This window comes from Epargyreus clarus, unplaced genomic scaffold (assembly GCF_041222505.1).
Source record: "Epargyreus clarus isolate Ecla_fem2 unplaced genomic scaffold, WU_Ecla_fem_2.2 ptg000021l, whole genome shotgun sequence".
Classification (NCBI taxonomy): Eukaryota; Metazoa; Arthropoda; class Insecta; order Lepidoptera; family Hesperiidae; genus Epargyreus; species Epargyreus clarus.
The window spans coordinates 7,525,182-7,546,660 of NW_027332228.1; the positions used below are offsets into that span (position 1 = coordinate 7,525,182).

The following is a 21,479-nucleotide window of genomic DNA, read 5'->3' on the forward strand; positions in this document are numbered from 1 at the left end:
AAAATACCTGTTGGTGTAAAATTTACTCTGCTGACATTTACTTCCAAGGATTTGTTTTGGTTGATGCTTACTTCAAAGTGAAGATTAGAATGACTATTGGCATTCAGAGACGTTGTCACGCAATTGTAGATCTTATGATCTTCAGTTATCTGAGTCGCCGTAGTGCCGATTTGTAAAATGTCTAACAATTTTTGTAAACACGCTTGTCGAATACACAAAATTTATATGTATAATAGGCAAATGCTATTTATTGCGGAAGTAATGGCTTCCTAAAATTTAATTGCGGTTATTAATTGGAAGCTCATTCAAAAGTTGAGTCAAAATAAGACGAAGTGGTTGATTCCGCGATGCGACTGCGTGCTTGAGGTGATTACTTGCTTGTGTCATCCGGCATCCCATCTAATAAAAGCGGCGTCTCGTGAAAATCCCACAAAGAGTGATCGCGAAAAATGATTTGGTTTCATTTTTACAAAATAAATAAACAAGTGCTATGATGATAACCAGCATCTCGGTGTGTTTTAGGTGCTGCTTCGTTAAAAGACGGCACAAGCGTGATGTGTAAAAGCGGTTACAGTGAACATGTATGTGAGTTAATTTAGAAGGGCTATCGGAATCACACATTATGGGTGATAAGAGTTCATCGAGGCGAAAGAAAAAAAGTCGGGCCCAAGAGGAGGATAGCGACGACGAGTTATGGGACAGCGAGGACGACGACGACACGATCGCCAGGATCCAGCGAGCGCACTTCGCGCAGACGGCGGCCGCCAACAGCCGCCGTCGGGCGCCGGTGCGCCCGCAGCGCATGAGCCACAAGAGGAAATTGGAAGCCGTTAAAAATTTTCACAACTTCACCAAGAAGCTAAAAAAAGACACTGGTATAACGATTCGGAGCTTAGTCGGTAACAATATACTAGAGTTAAGTGAGTTTTCCAGTGAGGAAAGTAACTCTGACAGTGATGGGTTGTCTGAGGAGGGAGAGTTTGTCGTGAATCCCAGTGCAGTGCAGGAGTTGAATGAGGAGAATGAGAGCTACATCGATCCTGAGACAGGGGACATTGTGGAGGGAAAAAAGTCAACAAGGAAGTCTATTTCAAAGACACCAGAGCCTCCACCTGAGCCCGAGAGTTCCACGCCTCAGCCGAAAACACTTTCAATTAGTGATATAATTAATGAGGACTTGGATTTGTCTAAGAATGTTGAAATAGCTGAGGTGGAAGAGAGTGAGCTATGCCCTGAAAAAGAGTTGTTAACGATGAAGGAAGAAGATAGTAGCAGTCAAGACTTTGATATGAAGAAGTTGACTGAAATGGATGAGATTAGTGTGAAGCCAGTGAAACCTGAAGGTGAGACGGCTAATGAAGATGAAAAGATGGACACTGAAGAGGAGGTATGGTTCTTTTATTGTATAATATTAACATAGAATTTAAGTTGTCCTTAGGTATTTAAATGTAGGTATTAGATACTGCCAATCAGTTCTGTCTTTAACTCTAGGGTACTTTAGGGTACCCGGGTCATTGGCCTCATGGTGGCCTGTAAGGGTATGTTATTATATGTTATTGTATGTATGTTGTTGTAATGTGTATAAGTGAATATTTGATTGTATTTTTACTAAAAATACAAATTGAAGTTAATTGATACAGTTTCATTTTCTTGTTATTAACTTAGTTTGATAGTGATCACTACAGCATTGTGAGGTTTTTAAATCATCAGTTTTTAACAGGGCCTCAAATTCATATGTGCCCAAGGGCTTCGAAACTGTATAAATTGGTCCTGAGGCCAATGGTTATAATTAGATTCTACCTTTAAATAAGAATAGTCTACTTAAAAAAAGCTTTCTTTATGTTTTGTGTAGTAAACTAAAGGTTTAATCAATTCAAGAATTAATTTCTATGGTAATATGGTTGTACATCTTTTCTGTGCAATATCAATTAAAAATAACCTGATTCTTGCTCATCATAGTGAGATATAAGCAAAAGTAACTTGTTTATAAACATAATTATGTTATTTAACACAATGCTGACTTAAAGTTCTCATAATAATATGTTGGTTTACTTTTCAGACATGTTTGAGTCTCATGCTTGATCTGATTGTAACCTGAACGAATAATGAATGATATCATTTTAGTTCTCATGTATCTTGTAATTTTATGGGTATAAGCTATTATTTCAAAACTAAAATGTAGTTCTTTTTGTAGTCTTATTATTTCTGTGGTCTATAAGATATCATAATCTGGTATGCATTCTCTGAATCTGTTCTGAGTCTAAATTCCTCCTACTCATTTCTCAATTTTCAAAGTTATGTGTATTAGTTATAAATTGTCACCAGTTATAAACATGACGAAAAACATTATGAATATACCTACATGCCTAAGAATTCCCTAATAAAAAAAGCTCAAAGGTGTGTGTAGTCTGCCAATTTGCATTTGATCAGCAATGATGATTGCAATGAGCAGTGCAAATCCCACTCATACTGCCCAAATGCCCATGTCACTTATGCCCAGTAGTGGGACAATATAAATAGTTTATCAACCTATGCATGGTCAAATATAAAGTTGTACATTATAATGTAAAGTATATTGTGTACTATGTACACAGTAAAACAGTTATATATTTTCAAAGTATAATATTCCTTATTACAGAAGAAACCTGCAAATCCCAATGCATTAAATGTGCGTCGAAACATCAGGGAAGTCATGGATGAGAAAAACCTAGATGCATCAACATTAGCTGCACAGCGCCAGGAGTCGGAGCGTCTGGCCAGAGTTCAGGAACAACAGAGGATAATTCGAGAAGTAAGTATTTGATATTTACACAAAGACATTGTTTGTTCTTATCAATTTTCCATTAAGGGAATATAATGTTTTTGATGATACAAGCATTGAGCAATTTGTTATTAAACAACCAACAATATTTGAAAAAAATTGACTTGTAGTCTTGTATCATTTAGGCATGATAAGTAGTTAGATCTGAATCCCAGGGTACCAAAATGCGGCAACTCAGTTAGAACTCTTATTGGGATTAGGTATAGTAAATTTCTTTATATTACCAGTGTTTTGTTCAGGCTTGAATGGTGTCACTATAAATACATGCTGTTATTACCAGTTATCTAGCTTACTATCTAATAGCTTACCTGATAGTGAGTGGTCACTGTTGTCCATAGTAAATCAAGAGTAACAAATTTATATTCGATGCATTGCTACTCCTGAGGGCTAAGATGTAATCATTTGAAGGTTCTGTTTTACCACACCCTTCAACCCAAAAAATACTTGTTTTTACTATGTCTTCAGGATACAATGTGCAAGTGGTGTGTCTGTGGGCATATGTTATAATATTGTACCACCTTTTAATTCTTCTAAATGTATGTATAATATAGCAACATGTTTTTGATATGAAATAATTTCCTTTGTGAAGCACTTTATGATTTAAAGGCTTTTTAAATTTTAGCCCTCTCATTTTTAATTTAACTTTTCCATGCTTTGTTATGATCTCATGTGTTATTAATATGATAATATAGATAATATAATAATAATATAAGATAATATAGATATGATAATATATAAAATAGATGTTATAATACAACACTTTTATTTCAGGTACAAAGGCAAATAGCAATTAATCGGCAGAATAAGATACACCAGAAAACATTATCACTTTTGCAAGGTGGATCATCTATATTGAAAAAGTCAACAGGACAAAAACTGAAGTATGTATGATATTACAGACTTATGATTTATAAATATAGTATTATTTACATTATATACTACATATTTTAAAACAAGCGCGTGTAGCTTCGCAGTGTGGATAGATATAAACCGATTGACAAAGTTGCAATGTCGGGCGCGGTCAGTTATTCCATGGGTGACCGTGAGGGATAAAATTATATGCTTGGTTAGCAGTAGTTAAATCTCGCCTGAGGCCTTATGAGACCGACGCCCAGATAATTTGAAACCATCTGACATGAGTTAGCCACTACATTGCTATTCCGTTTGCTGATATGCACTGGAGCATCTTAGAGTAGAGTAGGTAGAGTATACTCCAGAAGTCCCTCAGTTGTGAGCAGAGAACTGTGCCCAGCAGTAGGACATAACAAGGGTTGTAGCAATTGTATAAGTATATTTATTTTAACCACATCTTTTTATTCCAGAAGTGATCAATAAATGTTATTGTTACAGTTTGCCGAATACAGTATTAGTTAAACTGCCTTCAGGAGAAATTAAAAAGAGTACAGTAAAACAAGGACAGGTTGAAGTCACAAAAGTTATAAAACCAGGGCCATCAGGTCAAAAATTAAAAAAGGAGGTATGTGATTTTATTTAATATTAATAGTAATAGGTATGTAATATATATTTTTTTATAAGTGGCGAAAACATTTGCATAACAAGATTCAACTATTTTTTTTATAAAATTGAAGTGGTCACAATCAAGCACACAGTCCATCTTATCTTTACTTAGTGGCCACTCATGAATATCTGTAATCAAATTTGTATAGAACAGGAGTTCTATCTGAAGCCAATCTTTGACACATTGAGGACTAACAGGGTTGCCTATAAGTCAGCCAGCATCCACTGTTCAATATTATTTAATTTTCAATGTTGCTTAATGTTTAGAAGACTCACACAAATATCGGCATTTAAAAATACTCTTGAGGTGATGTTGTTTGGGTTGTGGTTGTTGTTGTGGGTTACAGTGATTAATATTTATGTTAAAAATCTAGCATGAATTAAAATTTTGCTTTGAAATACTTGTCTCATTGTCATATTGTCTTTTTAATTCAAAGTCAGTCCTCTTAATGCGACCAAATGTTATCTTATGCCGAAAGGCGTACGCCGCACCTGGCGATGTTATGGAAATATTACATGTTTGTATCTGATAAAGATATAAATACTACGACTACTGTACACCTAATATGTAAAACATTTTTTTCTCTTACCATTGTACAAAAGGTACTATGCTTCGTGAATTTCCATAATTTTATCAGGCCTCTTGTTGTCTTTTGTACTAAACAAATGTATGCAAAATATTTCCAGGTTGTAGAAATTGTGGACAGCAGCAGTGGCGAGGAATCGTCTTCGTCATCATCCGACTCTGATGATTGTATAATGCTCTCTGATTCAGAAGTTCCACCAAGCCCTGAAGTAGAAGAAGATCCTGGTAATTCTGGTATGTATAGCGAACATTTTTTTCTTTCTATAGATATTAGAGAATTGGAAGAGGGTTTTAGAAATAGGATCATGAATATTAATGAAGAAAATCATGTGTATAAATTTATCACCAGTAAATCTATTTAAACATATTTATAATTTTAACAAACAATATAATATTTATCGACAAAAAGAAAATTGAAAAATGTAATTTTGAACTATTAGTTTATATTCCCTTTATATATTTTATTGTATACATACACATTATCTAGTCATGCTAATATAATTAACCCAGGAGTATCGCATAATAGAAATATAATAAATAGATGCAATTAAAGGCAATGTACTTTGTTTCAGGTCTTCATGTGAATGATTCTTATAACACACCGGATGAACAAGGCCGGGTGCTAATAAATATTGGTCACCCCGAGGCTGAGGAGGATATATTTCTTGCTCCCCAGATCGCAAGGATTATCAAGCCTCATCAGGTAATCATTATATTCATAAGTCCAGGGTATAGCTAAACGTAATACACTTACTTTTGTGTTTTGACAGCAGTGTTAAGTGCTGCTGTCTGGGGTTTTGAAGAATGTGGTATGAGTGAAACTTATCCGAGGCATACCAACTATATTCTGAAAAGGACTATATTCTGTCGGACTTCAATCCTATCTGGGGTTGATTTATGACACATGTCCATGGGCAGCTGTTGCCTTTTACCATCAGATTGATTGCACATTCATTTGCTATTTCTACAATAAAACTAAAAAACTTGTTTTTGTAATACATTTAATTTCCTGATTAATTTCAGAATAATTAATCACAGAGTATTATCCATTTAATTTCAGATTGGTGGTGTGAGGTTCCTATTTGATAACATCATAGAATCTGTGGAACGGTTCTCGACGTCTACAGGTTTCGGATGCATATTGGCGCATTCCATGGGTCTGGGGAAAACGTTACAAATTGTATGCTTCTGTGATATATTTTTGCGACACACAAGTTCCAAGACTGTGTTGTGTATTATGCCTATAAATACTCTACAGAATTGGGTATGTAATTTTTAATACATGCGTTTCATATAATTCTACAATACTATTATCATTATGACTTATTAATTTTACAATGTTTAGAAGACGCAAATATATCGCATCGGCATTTACAAAAACTCTTGAGGTGATACTTGTTATGGGTTTCATAAATTAATATTTATGTTAAAAATATAGCATGAATTAAAATTTATGACTTATTAATTTTACAATGTTATACCATACTGATTTACTTATTCTATACCAATCAAGGACTATCGAAGCTACATATACATAAATTGGAGATATACTCGAGAGAACATAATAATATTTTATTTTATTTTCAGGTTGCCGAATTTAATATGTGGCTTCCATTGGATCCTACAAACAGTCCCCTAGCTGTTCACGGGGAAGTACGACCACGGAATTTTCCAATATACGTACTTAATGACAGTCATAAAACTTTACAAATGCGTGCCAAAGTAGTTAAGGTATGCCAGATTGCTTCATGAACATAGTAAAATTCGATAAATTCTCAATATTCCTAGCAAATTACTATTATTTTCGCCTTTACAGGATTGGAAATCGACGGGAGGAGTATTAATGATAGGTTATGAGCTTTATAGATTATTAAGTATGAAAAAAGATAAAAAACCTCGCAAGAAGAAAGAAAAGAAAGGTGAAGCGAAGGCAGATGCTGAGAAAGATAAAGAAGACAAGAAAATTGATACTGGAAATGAAGATACTCAGGTATGTTATTGTTGTATCTATAAAGTTTTAGTTTTGCAGTATGTTATGCTTGAAGCGAAATATTATCTAAGGTGTTGCTTCTAACGAATTTACATGATTGTTAAGGAGTGATCCTTTAGCTATATGACTATTTTCGTCCGATACTTAGGTTAATTAAGGGACTTTTTACCTGTCATGTGACTTCGCGTGTGTTACGTCCACGTGCGTATTAACTCCGATCCGCACGCGTGCTAGAACTCGCTGTAATCTTAGTCACATGCGTGCGTGTGGCATGCGTGACACGCACGCATCTATTAACGCAGATACAAATCCGGGTAATAGTACTTTGATCTCTCAGATCAATAGAATAATTTGGTCAAGCAAGCTATATAATAAAACAAATGTTTCAGGATTCGAAGAAGGCAGATGATATAAAACCTGAAAAAGAAGATGGCGACAGTTTAGTTAAAACCGAGGCGGATTTAAAAGATAAGGAAGATAAAAAAGATGATGTGAATGATGAAGATAAAAAATTGTTGGATGGTAATAATTTTTTACAATTTACCAGATTAACACCTTTTATTTAATATTTTTGTAGGTTTTTCAAGAATAGAGTAATATACAAAAAGTAATAAATGTATTCCGTAATTTGAAATAGCCCCTTAAAATTAAAGAAATTACTTTTACTGTTAATCATTAACACTTTTTTTTAACAATAAATTATTTCAAAGTAATATTTTCTTGTTTATTTATATATAAATTTTGTTTTTTCCTAGTAAATAAAATAAATAAGCGATAATGTAGGATTTCTTACAATTTATTTTTTTTATTGCAGAAATGTATGAAGCCCTGGTACGGCCGGGTCCAGACCTCGTAATTTGCGACGAGGGCCATCGTATCAAAAACTCGCACTCAAACATATCTTATGCTTTAAAACAAATGCGGACTAAACGTAGAATTGTCCTTACTGGTAAGTACACTATTAAATTATATATTTCGGTACATTTTACTAGGATTCTATAATAATTAATTTTTAATTTTACCTGGGATACTAATATAATTGTAATGAGACTTATAATACGAGTCTTAGTTGGGATTAAAAATATAGCATAAATATTTTGCTTGACGTGTCTTCTCGTGAGAATTAGAGTAATGACGCTTATGTCTGCCTAGTAAGAACAGTGTTAAGCGCTGCTGTGTGTTCTGGTTTGAAGGGTTTGGTAAGGGAGACATACTTATCTCAGGCGTGTTCCAACTTAGTCTTCAGGGTTAGTGACGAATCTATAGCCGACCTCAGGTAAGAATCTAATCTTATCTGGGGTTAATTACAGATGCATCAGGTGGGCTGCATGCTCGTCTGCTACTCCTGTTATAAAAAGTTTAAGGTTTTTTCTGACAAATATTTTTATTCGAGATTCATATCAAAATATTTTTACTCATAGGTTATCCACTACAAAATAACTTGCTAGAGTATTGGTGTATGGTGGACTTTGTTCGACCGAACTACCTCGGTAGTAAGACTGAGTTCTGCAACATGTTCGAGAGGCCCATACAGAACGGACAATGTATAGATTCGACGCCCCAAGATATCAGACTCATGAGATACCGCGCACACGTGCTTCATTCGTTACTCGTGGGTTTCGTGCAAAGGTGAGGATTAAATTATGTATCTGTATCATAATCCTTTCCTTAAGATCTCTTTACTTTAAGGATAAGACTTGAAGAATGATAAATAATCAAGACGGAAAACTTAAACTACTTTATGAAGTTACGCCTTACTTTTGTAAATTAGTTACTATCTATACAAGTCACAGTCGTGAACGTATGGTTGAGTACATTAACTTAACATATAACTTCTGTTAGCAACAGCTAAGTTCTGAGTAGCAACGGTTGGGTTATACCTAAGATTCGTGTTTTATTTTTATTAGAGGCAGTTTCCAAATGCTATAAAAATTGTTTTGTTCAATTTTGTTTAGCAATTTTTTGTTAAATGTTTAGCGGATATTATAGATATTTAAATTTATTTTATAATTTACAGGCGATCACATGCAGTATTACAATCGACATTGCCTCAAAAGGAAGAATATGTGTTACTAGTGCGCTTGACGCCATTACAGCGTAAACTGTATGATAGGTTTATGAATGAGGTTGTGCGCTCGACGTCCGTTCCAAACCCATTGAAGGCATTTGCTATTTGTTGTAAAGTAAGGACTACCATTATTGATATAATATATGATTATTATTGCTATAATTCTATCGTATTTCATATTCTTACATACATAATTTTCTTGTAGATATGGAATCATCCAGATGTATTATACAACTTTCTAAGGAAGCGTAGTGAATTTAATGCTGCCATCGAGGAAGATTTAGATTTGGAGGAAATAGGTGGCGTCACGAAAGCTGGTCGTGCAAAAAATAATAAAACACAGGCGCGAAGACCAGCGAAACCCAGGGTAAGTAACGCTAATCATATTCAATATTAAACCATTTCTAGTTTATACTGCGTAACTCCAATGACAGGTTTGTCTTAGACAAAATAGTCTAACAAATGTCAGAATGAAACAGGCTAAGAACATAGTCCCCCGTGCTCGCCAATTATAGTTTGACGGACTTCACAGACCATTAAAAACATTGTTTATCATGTTCAATTTACTTTAAAAATACAGATAAAATGTATTTTGTATTTACAGGGATCAACAAAAAAACCGGCAGCAACAATCCAGCCAAATATAACTGGACCGAAACCAATGCAACCTGACACGCGTACTTTCAGTGGTGCGCCATTTACACCCAACGGTCCTTATGGCCCTCACAATCCACAAGCAGGTCCTTACAGACCTGACCAAACTCCTTACCCGCCATTCCAAGGACCCCGACAGGGCTACTACCCACCTAACCAAGGGTTCAACCCACAGTATGATAATTCATATTATTCCCAACAACAACCGTACGGGAATGATTATCCTAACCAATATCCAGCTAATAATCCCGATGGTAGTCAAGGATATAGTCAGAATTACTGGGGAGGTGACAGCTATTACAGTAATCCGGGATTCTATGGAAACTCGCAGCAGTTCGGAAATAACACACCTCACCAACCGCCGTCAGATTTTTCAGGTGCCTCTCAACAGTTTAGAAACAGTGATGGGTCTTCGGATCTCAGAACAGACTCCCAACAATTTGCTAACAATCAATCTGCTATGGCATTGAGAAATAATCCACAGCAGATACCTGGCAACCAACCCCCTCCAGATTTTAGGGGTACTCCACAACAGTATCCGGGTAATCAAAATTCATCGGAATTTAGGGGAAATTCTCAGACATTCCCAGGTGGTCAGCCACCTTCAACCAATCCACCAGCATATACAAGCAATCAACCGTCTTCAGACCTATTAACAAATCCCCAACAGTATCCTAATAGTCAACAATCGCCAGATATGAGGGCTGGCCAGCAGTTCCCCAGTAATCAAGGCTCACTTGAATTCAGAGGTAATGGCCCACAATTTCCAAGTACTGAAACATCACAAGACTTGAGGGGAAATCAGCAGCAATACAATAATGAGGGTTCTATGAACTTAAAGCCAAGTCCAATGCAATACCCAAGTAATCAACAACTGCCAGAAGTTAGGGGTGGTCCACCTTTGTACTCGAGCAGCCAGTCCACACCAGAACTGAGAAGCAATCTACCACAATATCCAAATAATCAAGCTCAAGATTTTACAAGAAATTCCCAGCAGTTCGCAAATAATCAACCAACATCAGAACCAAGAATAAATCAGCAACATTATCCAGGGAATCAAGGCCCAGACTTCGGTAGCAATCCACAGCGGTATCCAAGTACACAGCCTCCTACTGAATTTGGCAGCTCTTCACAGCAATTTACGAATAATCAAACTTCATCTGACTTCAGGGGGAATTCTCAAACATATCCTAGTAATCAGCCTCAAACGGACTTTAGAAATAATCCTCCAACATACGCTGCCAATAACCAACCTACTACAGATATAATAAATAATCCAACCGAACCTTATAATTCGCAGCAGTATTCATCGAACTTTAATCCGCCTCGAAGTGAGCCGCCTTATACTGAAAATTCATTACAGCCATTTAACCCAAGTAATCAAGGCAGTTTTGGCACCAATCAAAGACCGCCATATCAAAGTTCTTTCCAAAACACCCCTGGTTATGGAGAGTACAATCAAAATCCACCATCGGTATCTCCGTATCCTAATAATCAACCATCACAAAGTTATTCGAACCAAAACTATCCAAATTACACTGGAAATAATGCTTTCGGGAATAATACACCGGCGCCGTATAATCAGTTCGGAAACTCTTCACAAAATTATTCTGATTTTGGAAATCAACCACCAAATAATAACCTAACAGATCAATCAGTGAAAAGTGACGTAAACGATCCCAATTACCAGTCAATGACAACTGAAAAGAAATGTGACAATACCGTAGCTCAGAATTCTCGTGATATGTCGTATGGAAATCCAAGTTACAATTATCCACAACCTAATACTTCAATGTATCCTGAGCAATCGGAGACAAGCACAAGTCAATATCCAAATTACACTTCGCCTCTTGAAACTAAAGCACCATTAGGTAGCGCTAGTTCTGTAAATCCAGTTACGCGATGGCCTATTACCGAAACTTTAAAGACTGAACTAGATAAAATTAAAAATGAGGACAAAATGGAAATTAAATCAGAATCTGATGGCGAAGTGAAGATAGAAGATTTAGATACCAAGAAAATTGTAAAAGATGAGACTAAACTTAATAGTGGTGTTATGGAGAATTCAGTAACACCTATGACGACTTCTACTATTCCACCATTTAATATGAATATGACACCGGGTGTACGACCTCGCAAAAGTGACGAATCTGAAACCGAACAAGAACTTCCAAAGAAAAACAAAAGAGGACGTCCCAAAGGAAGTAAAACACAGAACAGATCAGCAGATGGTAAGGCGAAGCAAAAAGCTAATGCAAAAGCCAAAGGTCGAAAAGACCGCAAAACTTCAAAGGAAAAAAATGACGATGATGATGATTCAGAAGAGAGTGAAAAAGAAGAGAAGTTAAACAAAGAAGAAGAAATGGCTTTAGTAAAGAAAGCTGAAGAAATGACTTACGATTGGGCTACAGAATTGTTGAAAGATTATATTCCAGGAATAATAGAAAATTCAGCTAAGATGGAATTGTTCTTCTACATTTTAAACGAGAGTATTAAACTTGGAGACAGGCTCTTGCTTTTTAGCCAGAGCTTATTTACTCTGAATCTCATTGAAGATTTCTTAGAAAGGAATTACATACCAGGAACACATTGCCTATGGGAACGAAACACATCATATTTTCGTAAGTATTGTCTTCTAGATCGAAGTATTATATCAATTTTAAAGTGAAAAACATAAAAAATAATTATTAATAATATCCGGTAGCCTCAAAAGATAGCCTAAAACACAAATATAACAAAATTATATTACGTATCGTAATAAATAATAATATTTTAGTGTGTAGACAGTCAAGTAGATCAGAATACTGTAAAGTTTGCATGGCGTAATTTATTCATAATCTTTTTAATTTGTTGTCAAAATTGATTTCTACCTAATAACAGCAGTGTTAGGCGCTGCTGTGTTCCCGTTTGAAGGGTGTGGTAAGGGAGATAGACTTTTCCGAGGCGTTCCAGCTTAGTCCTCAGGGGTACCGGCGCATCTGTGGCCGATCTTAGATTGGAATATCTAATCCTATCTGGGGTTGATTTTAGATGTCCATGGGCGGCAGTAGCCACTTACCATCAGGTGGACTGCATGGTCGTCTGCTACTCCTATATTATATTAAAAAAAATCAATTGAATTAATTAAATATTTATAATTATTGAATTATAGGCCTCGACGGTTCCACACATGCTCTTGAACGCGAGAAGCTGATCAATGAGTTCAATGCTAACCCAAACATATACTTGTTCCTGGTATCAACTCGTGCGGGTTCACTTGGCATAAACCTCGTTGGGGCGAATCGAGTTATCGTTTTCGACGCAAGCTGGAACCCTTGCCATGATACCCAAGCTGTATGCAGAGTATATAGGTATGTAACTATTATTTCTTATAATCTATTAGTGTATAATTGAATATACAATGAAATTTTCTACTCTTTTTTATGTTCCTAGAAAGGCGAGGATATTTTTATAATGTTTAATATATAAAATAGAAAAGAAATAACTTTTCTCTTCATGTGTTTTCTGTTTAATACTGAATTTATTGCTTATTTATTTTTTTGAAATAAATCTTATATATAAAATTCTCGTGTCACAATGTTAGTTACCATACTCCGAAACGACTTTACCGATTTTCACTTTCACTTCATAGGTCTTAGGCTACTATCTAATTTTCATACACCTAAGTGATAAGGGTTGTTCACCCTTAACATTTTTTTATTTATATGGCAACACAACGTTTGCCGGGTCAGCTAGTTTTTTTCTAAAATATATCTTTAAAAATAAATTTGCCTGTATTGTATAATATTGGTCTTGGTGCTATCTTTTTAGTGGGCTTGATGGTTAAATTTGATGACAATCCTAAATATTTTTGGCATTTAGTACTTCTCTTGTAATTTTTCTTATTATTAACTAAATTGTATCACTTTTAGGTATGGACAAAAGAAACCTTGCTTCGTGTATCGTTTCGTGATGGACTGGTGTCTCGAGAAGAAGATCTATGATCGTCAGATAAATAAGCAGGGCATGGCGGATCGTGTCGTGGACGAGTGTAACCCAGATGCAGTGTTATCCATGAAGGAAATAACCAATCTTTGTTTCGATAATGATGAAAAGGTATATTCATGAAAATATTTTTAATTTACTTCTCTTATTTTTTTCAGGCACTATAATGTCCTCAGACACTTTAATTATATCAGTCAGAAAATCCTAACATCACAACGAGCCATACCTGCTTATGGCTTGATATTAATGTCGGTATTCTTTAATTATTATACTAAATATTTTAAACTCGAATATTGTTTATTTCTTGTTCACAGGAATCTGAAGCAAAAGATTTGTCAGAGCATAAAGATAAATACATAGATTTACTGATGCAAGGGATTATCACATTGCATGGGAAGTTGCTGAGCAAAGAACCATTCCAACATGAATCTCTGTTGGTTGACAGGAAAGAAAAGAAGCTTTCTAGCGCCGAAAAGAGACTGGCACAGAGAGGGTATGATAATATTTTGCATAGTTAAAATATCTGCAGTAATTATTATTTGTTCTGAAGTTCTTGCTCTTGTTAATGACGTCCGTTTAGTGACGGATTCGTTGCTGGAAGCGGTAGAGTGTGCGGCGAATTTACAAACCAAATGTATAAAAAGGTTTTGCATTGTCCTTAGCGGCAGTGCTAGCGAATTGTCAAGAGGTAGGGGGCAGCGATGCGTGGTGCCGCGCGCGATTGATCAAATGAGGGGGCAATCGTAGTGAGATCATGGGATGCTACGAACTATACTCCGCGCCAAACTGTTAGTCCGCTCTGAAGTTGTTGCAAGCAGGTGTAGTCATACAATTTGTTATGGCGATGCGATTGATTTATATATTCAGAGCGGATTAGCAGTTTTATGCGGACTATACCTCTGTTCGCGCCGCTTCACCAGTACTCACTTTGTAGTGCGAGTTCTTTACGTTCAGAATCCTTGCGGACTGAGCAGTTTTTTTACGCGTAAGCGAAGAAATTATTTCATTCTGTCCCCCGAATTCCCCGTTCAACTTTTGTCCTCCGGTAAAAATGCAACGTGACCTGTCTTCGCAAACGAAAAATATGTATTCTATAAAAATGTCTTTCATCCAGGTACGAGCTGGAGAAGAAAGCCGCGTCCGCGCCGAAGCCAACTGGCGCATATCGAACGGTGCGAGCGGCGGACGGCAGCCTGGTGCAGCGGCCCGTGGCGTCCGTGCGGCCCATGCAGCACGCGGGGCACGGCGCGCGCTGGATCCCCGCCGACGTGTGGCGCCGCCAGGGCATGACCGCGCAGGAGATGACGCTGCCGCTAGGTCAGTGTTGCCCCGCTAACGTTACGAGCGGCCGTGGCGTCCGTGCGGCCCATGCAGCACGCGGGGCACGGCGCGCGCTGGATCCCCGCCGACGTGTGGCGCCGCCAGGGCATGACCGCGCAGGAGATGACGCTGCCGCTAGGTCAGTGTTGCCCCGCTAACGTTACGAGCGGCCGTGGCGTCCGTGCGGCCCATGCAGCACGCGGGGCACGGCGCGCGCTGGATCCCCGCCGACGTGTGGCGCCGCCAGGGCATGACCGCGCAGGAGATGACGCTGCCGCTAGGTCAGTGTTGCCCCGCTAACGTTACGAGCGGCCGTGGCGTCCGTGCGGCCCATGCAGCACGCGGGGCACGGCGCGCGCTGGATCCCCGCCGACGTGTGGCGCCGCCAGGGCATGACCGCGCAGGAGATGACGCTGCCGCTAGGTCAGTGTTGCCCCGCTAACGTTACGAGCGGCCGTGGCGTCCGTGCGGCCCATGCAGCACGCGGGGCACGGCGCGCGCTGGATCCCCGCCGACGTGTGGCGCCGCCAGGGCATGACCGCGCAGGAGATGACGCTGCCGCTAGGTCAGTGTTGCCCCGCTAACGTTACGAGCGGCCGTGGCGTCCGTGCGGCCCATGCAGCACGCGGGGCACGGCGCGCGCTGGATCCCCGCCGACGTGTGGCGCCGCCAGGGCATGACCGCGCAGGAGATGACGCTGCCGCTAGGTCAGTGTTGCCCCGCTAACGTTACGAGCGGCCGTGGCGTCCGTGCGGCCCATGCAGCACGCGGGGCACGGCGCGCGCTGGATCCCCGCCGACGTGTGGCGCCGCCAGGGCATGACCGCGCAGGAGATGACGCTGCCGCTAGGTCAGTGTTGCCCCGCTAACGTTACGAGCGGCCGTGGCGTCCGTGCGGCCCATGCAGCACGCGGGGCACGGCGCGCGCTGGATCCCCGCCGACGTGTGGCGCCGCCAGGGCATGACCGCGCAGGAGATGACGCTGCCGCTAGGTCAGTGTTGCCCCGCTAACGTTACGAGCGGCCGTGGCGTCCGTGCGGCCCATGCAGCACGCGGGGCACGGCGCGCGCTGGATCCCCGCCGACGTGTGGCGCCGCCAGGGCATGACCGCGCAGGAGATGACGCTGCCGCTAGGTCAGTGTTGCCCCGCTAACGTTACGAGCGGCCGTGGCGTCCGTGCGGCCCATGCAGCACGCGGGGCACGGCGCGCGCTGGATCCCCGCCGACGTGTGGCGCCGCCAGGGCATGACCGCGCAGGAGATGACGCTGCCGCTAGGTCAGTGTTGCCCCGCTAACGTTACGAGCGGCCGTGGCGTCCGTGCGGCTCATGCAGCACGCGGCGGATGCGCGTGTTGCCATGCTAACGTGCATGCTAACGGCAGCCTGTTGCAGCGGCCCATGGCGTCAGGTTTCCATGGTAATATAACGCCAGCGTCACGACGAAACAGACGGGCGAGTACCGCATGGACGTCTGCAGCAGGACCTATTCTTAAAGTTGTCCATTGGTCTCTATTGGTTGTGGAAACCGTTTACAGTCGTGCATGCCGTGAAACTGCATTTACCTCCAGGAATTCTATACTTTCTTGTCATTTTCTGTCTCTATTAGCGAATAATTATGTAATAATTGAGGACCTAACACAAATTTTGTAATATTATTACAGATGTGGTGATACCGACTAATTCTGCGGAAAAGACAAACATCGTGTTAAAAGCGGGTCAACGTGTTATGGTACTCAAGTCGCCGAAAGGAATTTATATGCAGTTAGAATCTGGCAAAATTATTGCTATCAAGACTTCCTTGAAAGGTTTACAAAAAGGCGTTGATAATAAAGACAATCCAGTAGGCAAGAAAGGTATGATTTTTATACACAGGTTATTTTTATTTGTTAAATAATTGCTAAAAATCTAATTCATTTATTTTAGTTATAGGAACTCGTCCAAATATACCAGGATCTTTGAAAAATAACTCTGCTATTACTATCACATCTAAAACCGGCCCCAGACCAGGATTTAATAGAGTTCTAACCAGACCTTCCATGTTTCAAAATAAATTGGCCAGACCAATGGTACCTGGTCAAAAATTGGCGGATATTCGTAATAGGCTAGGGGAATTACGATCAATGTCTCCCATTCGTGGAAGATCTCCTTTGCAACAGGGGAGACTATTGAGACCCAATTTGCCTGGATCTGTAAGCATAACTAGAATACCCAAGGAGACAAAGAAAACCGATAGTGATAACGATGGATCCATTGCTAATAAGACGAGCACAGGTTCCGAAGAAGATGCACAGGTTTTAGACAGCGACGAGGAAGACGAACCTCCTAAAGAAGACAATGAAAGCTCATTAAGTAATGCGCCTAAAGAAGATGACAAAGACAAAAATATCAACACAGAAATTAAAACGTCAGTTGAAAATAACGCAACAGATAATAAATCTCCAGATCCGACAGATAATAATAAGGATGAAAGTATGGACAGTAATCAATCTACTAAAGAAACTCAACCACTAGTTTTGACGACTGACGAGAAACTGCCATCTGAGGAATCTTTAGAAAATAAAGCAACAGAGGAAGTTACAGATATGTCAATGAGGCCCCAAAATATACAACATGTTGAAAATCCCCAATCGAATCCAGTGGAACCCATTGAGAGAAAAATAAATTTGCTTAAGAATTACAGACATCAGCGCCCTGGTAGTCGGCCGCAGACAGAGTCGAGTCTTAGCCAGCTAGAGAAAACAGCTAGTGCCCTTAACAGCGAAGGAGGTCCAGATTTTCGAAAGAATTTAGATGATATAACACAATCGTATTCCCCTGGTCTCGAAGACAAACCTACAGCGAAATCGAAAAAGAAAAAGTCCCCAGCTAAAACACCGAATATACCCGAATCTCATAATGATCTGATGCAACCCAGCATTGCTAATATGTCTCATAGCGTATCGAATTTATTGGGTAACACAAGTAGCAGTATGAGTAGGAAAGTCGAGCCTATAATGCCGCATATGGTCCCACCTATCAGTGCTCAACCAATGTTGCCTAGTCATGTTAGTAATGCAACTTTGTCTCAAGATCCTTCGATGAGTCCTATGAGTCCTATGAGTCCGATGAGTTCGAGAGGTCAGCCTCACGGTTACAGCATGCCTCAAAACTTTAGTACAAGCTCGCTTCCCTCTATGCCACCGACCATGGGACATTCATCTACATCACCTAATATTGATGTTGGGAAAATTCCTGGAGTGCCGAGCATACCTCCAATAGCCATTCCAACGCCCACTCAGAGTTATCCTCCTGGTAATCCACTCCCACCGGAACGACCTTATGGACAGTATCCAGGTAAATATAACACTAATTGCAACTAGATTAGACTCTAGATACATTGTAAATGTTATAAATTTTACAAAGTACGCTATGTATATTAAAGTACGCGTGGAAAAGTTTTCCATATTACATAAAAATCTAAAATAGCGGAAAATAATTATGTTATTACAGTTTGTTACACATTAAGTTCATAGCCATTAATAGAAAAAAAGTGAATATTATGGTGTCTCCACAAATACTTTAAGCATTAGTCGCAGTTAATTAACGTCTTCATTTTACCACCTCATTAAATTGTATACAGGTGGAATTTTTCATATAGGCCTTATGGGCTAAATTCGAGACTATAAAGGTTAGCAAAAAATGTTGAATGGAGTAACGAGGCCGATTTTGATAAAAACAAAAACTGCATTATTAGTTTTTTAAAATATCTTTTTTCTTAGTCGGGAATCGAACGAGTTCATTTAAAAAAAAATACACCCTCTATATTATTCCACTATCTAATAGTGTCGCTTATAAGGATCAAATTCTGGGAAGTAATGTTATGTGACAAATTAAAGGAATTATATTGTAACTTACATTTTGCGTAGGTTACGGGATGGGGTTCGGCGCGTACCCGGGCGGCTGGGAGTACGGCGGGTACGGCGCGGCGCCGCCCTACTACCCGGCGTACGGCGCGCCGCCCTACGCGCCCGCCGCGCCGCCCGCCCACGCGCCGCACCCGCCCCCGCCCGACGGCTACATGCCGCCCAACCCCCAGTGGTAGACACTGTGCCGCGAACGTGACGCGACTTGAAGTTTTAGTTATGATGTGAAGCGTTAGTGCGTACGTGTTTGTTCGAGTGAGTGTTTCGTCGTCGTCGTCGCTACGAACGATCGATTTCTGTGTGTGTTCTCGACGAAGTGTGAGTGAGACGGCCCCACGCTAGCGGTCGCCTTCGTCGACGCTGCGATCAGGACGTCCTTGTTGCGAATGTAGTTGGTTTTCTATTTATGTATGTATATTAAAAGTTTATGAATTTACCTATGTAGGCGTCTCGAGACGCTCTCTATTGTATTCATATCCTTTACTAAATCAGTTGTAAGTTTTTTTTTGACAGACTGAATTGTTTAAAATATAAAACACGCTTGTACATTTGATTCACATTATACATTGTATATTTTCGTTTGCGTAGCAAATGTATTAATATTCGTGAATTCGATCAATTAGATCTCCTGTTGCTCGAGTACTTATCAAAAGTATACGCACTAAGTTAATCGGGACATTAAACTATTTGTTTTATAAATACGAATATTTATAAGTGTAACGTATTTTATAACATTTGTTAGGTGTAGAAAGACGAAATCGTAATTTCACTCCACTAGCGAAATGATGATCATTACAGTCTCCATGAATGCGGCTATGGTTCGGTAAATGGATGTGATATGTTGCTAATCTAATGTAAGTTAAATAGTACATAAGAAGTATTTATCGTTTACTTAGTCTAGATAGGAGCCGTAATGATTAGATCTTAGAGATTTTTGTTCTCATTTAACAGTTAACATGCCCGTGATATGTGTTAACTTTTACATTATTAGTGTGTATGCAAATACAATGCGCATAAAGGATAACTATATAACTTAGAAGTTGTAAGTAAATGATCTGAGTACGTAAAATCTTTCACTGTAATATATTAATTTTGTATACAGGCCATAGTTTCCGAAAACTGAAATGCCTAAATTATATTACCTAAAACTAAATTATCTAAATTTAAACATAATAATTTCGAAATAAACAGTTGTTGTAGATTTTTTTGAATTGATAGTGGATTTAAATATAAACAATTAAAAAACAAAACCTGAAACTGTCTTAGTAAAGTTATTCTTTTTATTTTAAAGCAGCACCTCCACAATTTTAGCTGTGAAATAAAAAGATGAAGTTGTCATTTGATTCTACCGGTTTGAAAAGTATTCAAAAAGTCTAAAGCGAAAACATTTTATGGGCACTTGATCCCATAAATAAGATTGTTTTAATTAAGGGATTCTGAAGTTTCAACATTTGGATGGTTCTTGATAATGTATTGCATTTGCATTGGGGTTGTCCTGTTCTTTGTTTAATTCTTTTGTTAAAATTTAATGCGTTGAAGTTCGTAAAATGTCTTGATTTGTAAAAAGTATGGATTATTAAAATAACTTCACTTTCTATTGAATGGTTTTACAGTAAATTCAGTGATTGGATTATTTGAGAATTCATCCATATTCATGTTAAATATGAAAGATGTTATACATTATAGGAAAACTTGTAACAATTTATACATCTTAAATTTTAGTGGAACAAAATTAAAATTTTGAACTGATTATTATCTTTGCAAGGAACATTAGATGTCATTAGCAGGAATAAGCCTTACTTAACGTTACTATTATTATGTCATAAATTATAAAATAGTATTTTGAAAGTAATGGTGTATTGAAAATGGCAGTGAAGGTTACAACCAAAACAGTTGCTTTTTGTATTTGATTACTGTTCATTTTATTTATTTACTTCAAACAATCTGATTACTTCTATAGTTTCAAAATGTAAGGCCTTGTTCTATTTTTTTTCTGTCATTTGTAATAAATGATCAATTTTGTTTAACTTATCTGAAAATTTTTACATAAATTCACCTGACGTTGTAAAAAACTGAAACATTATTGTTTCGACCTCAATTTGAAATCTGAATTCATTAACACCATCTTTTGTTGTCATAACTTCCATCTAGGGTCAATGACGAATCGTACTTACAGTTGCAATCATTTGTGAACTAAACATAACTTTGTTTGAATATTTTCAACTTTGCTAAAATTGATAATTATTGGTAAATATGTCTTATGTTGCGTTCGTTAGTCGAGGGTGAAATAAAATTTATTGTGTTCCTAATAACAGGCAAAATAATTTCGAGACGTCAAATTTTGTGCGTAAAACATACTACAGCAGAATCGAATCTTTTTTCATATAAATCTGTTTTATTAGAAAAATCAAATGCTTGCACCTATGTATGTAGTAGCACATTGGATGTAATGTGTAACTGAGACTTTGTATTATTTTTAATGACTGATATGTTTTACAGTGATTGGATTATGTATGTTGTCCTGTGTACAAATATTCGACATTATTGCTCGAAGTGATACATATTAAACATTGCATTTTAAATTGGTCAAATAGTACTGTACCGGCAATATGTAATAAAGAAATTAATAAACAATAA

At 38.5% G+C, this 21,479-nt stretch overlaps 1 protein-coding gene across 1 annotated transcript; it reads left to right on the top strand.

Annotated features, from left to right (window-relative positions):
• The first annotated feature begins 185 nt into the window (after nucleotides 1-185).
• LOC140751098 (uncharacterized) lies at nucleotides 186-21,479 on the top strand. Its single transcript, XM_073084945.1, has 22 exons — nucleotides 186-1,387; nucleotides 2,639-2,791; nucleotides 3,593-3,702; nucleotides 4,172-4,298; nucleotides 5,027-5,159; nucleotides 5,498-5,628; nucleotides 5,986-6,189; nucleotides 6,513-6,656; nucleotides 6,742-6,915; nucleotides 7,305-7,437; nucleotides 7,730-7,864; nucleotides 8,337-8,544; nucleotides 8,933-9,098; nucleotides 9,189-9,350; nucleotides 9,588-12,258; nucleotides 12,789-12,987; nucleotides 13,549-13,732; nucleotides 13,936-14,114; nucleotides 14,736-14,938; nucleotides 16,602-16,793; nucleotides 16,864-18,273; nucleotides 18,846-21,479. The coding sequence occupies exons 1-22, from the start codon at nucleotides 623-625 to the stop codon at nucleotides 19,019-19,021; spliced, it is 7,959 nt and encodes a 2,652-aa protein (XP_072941046.1). The 5' UTR covers nucleotides 186-622; the 3' UTR covers nucleotides 19,022-21,479.

Excerpts from the sequence above, each read along its gene's own strand:
- LOC140751098 (XM_073084945.1), top strand. The coding sequence starts at position 623 with ATGGGTGATAAGAGTTCATCGAGGCGAAAGAAAAAAAGTCGGGCCCAA. Across the intron at positions 9,099-9,188 it reads CATTTGCTATTTGTTGTAAA|ATATGGAATCATCCAGATGT; the intron begins GTAAGGACTACC and ends ATTTTCTTGTAG. Across the intron at positions 14,939-16,601 it reads GGAGATGACGCTGCCGCTAG|ATGTGGTGATACCGACTAAT; the intron begins GTCAGTGTTGCC and ends ATATTATTACAG.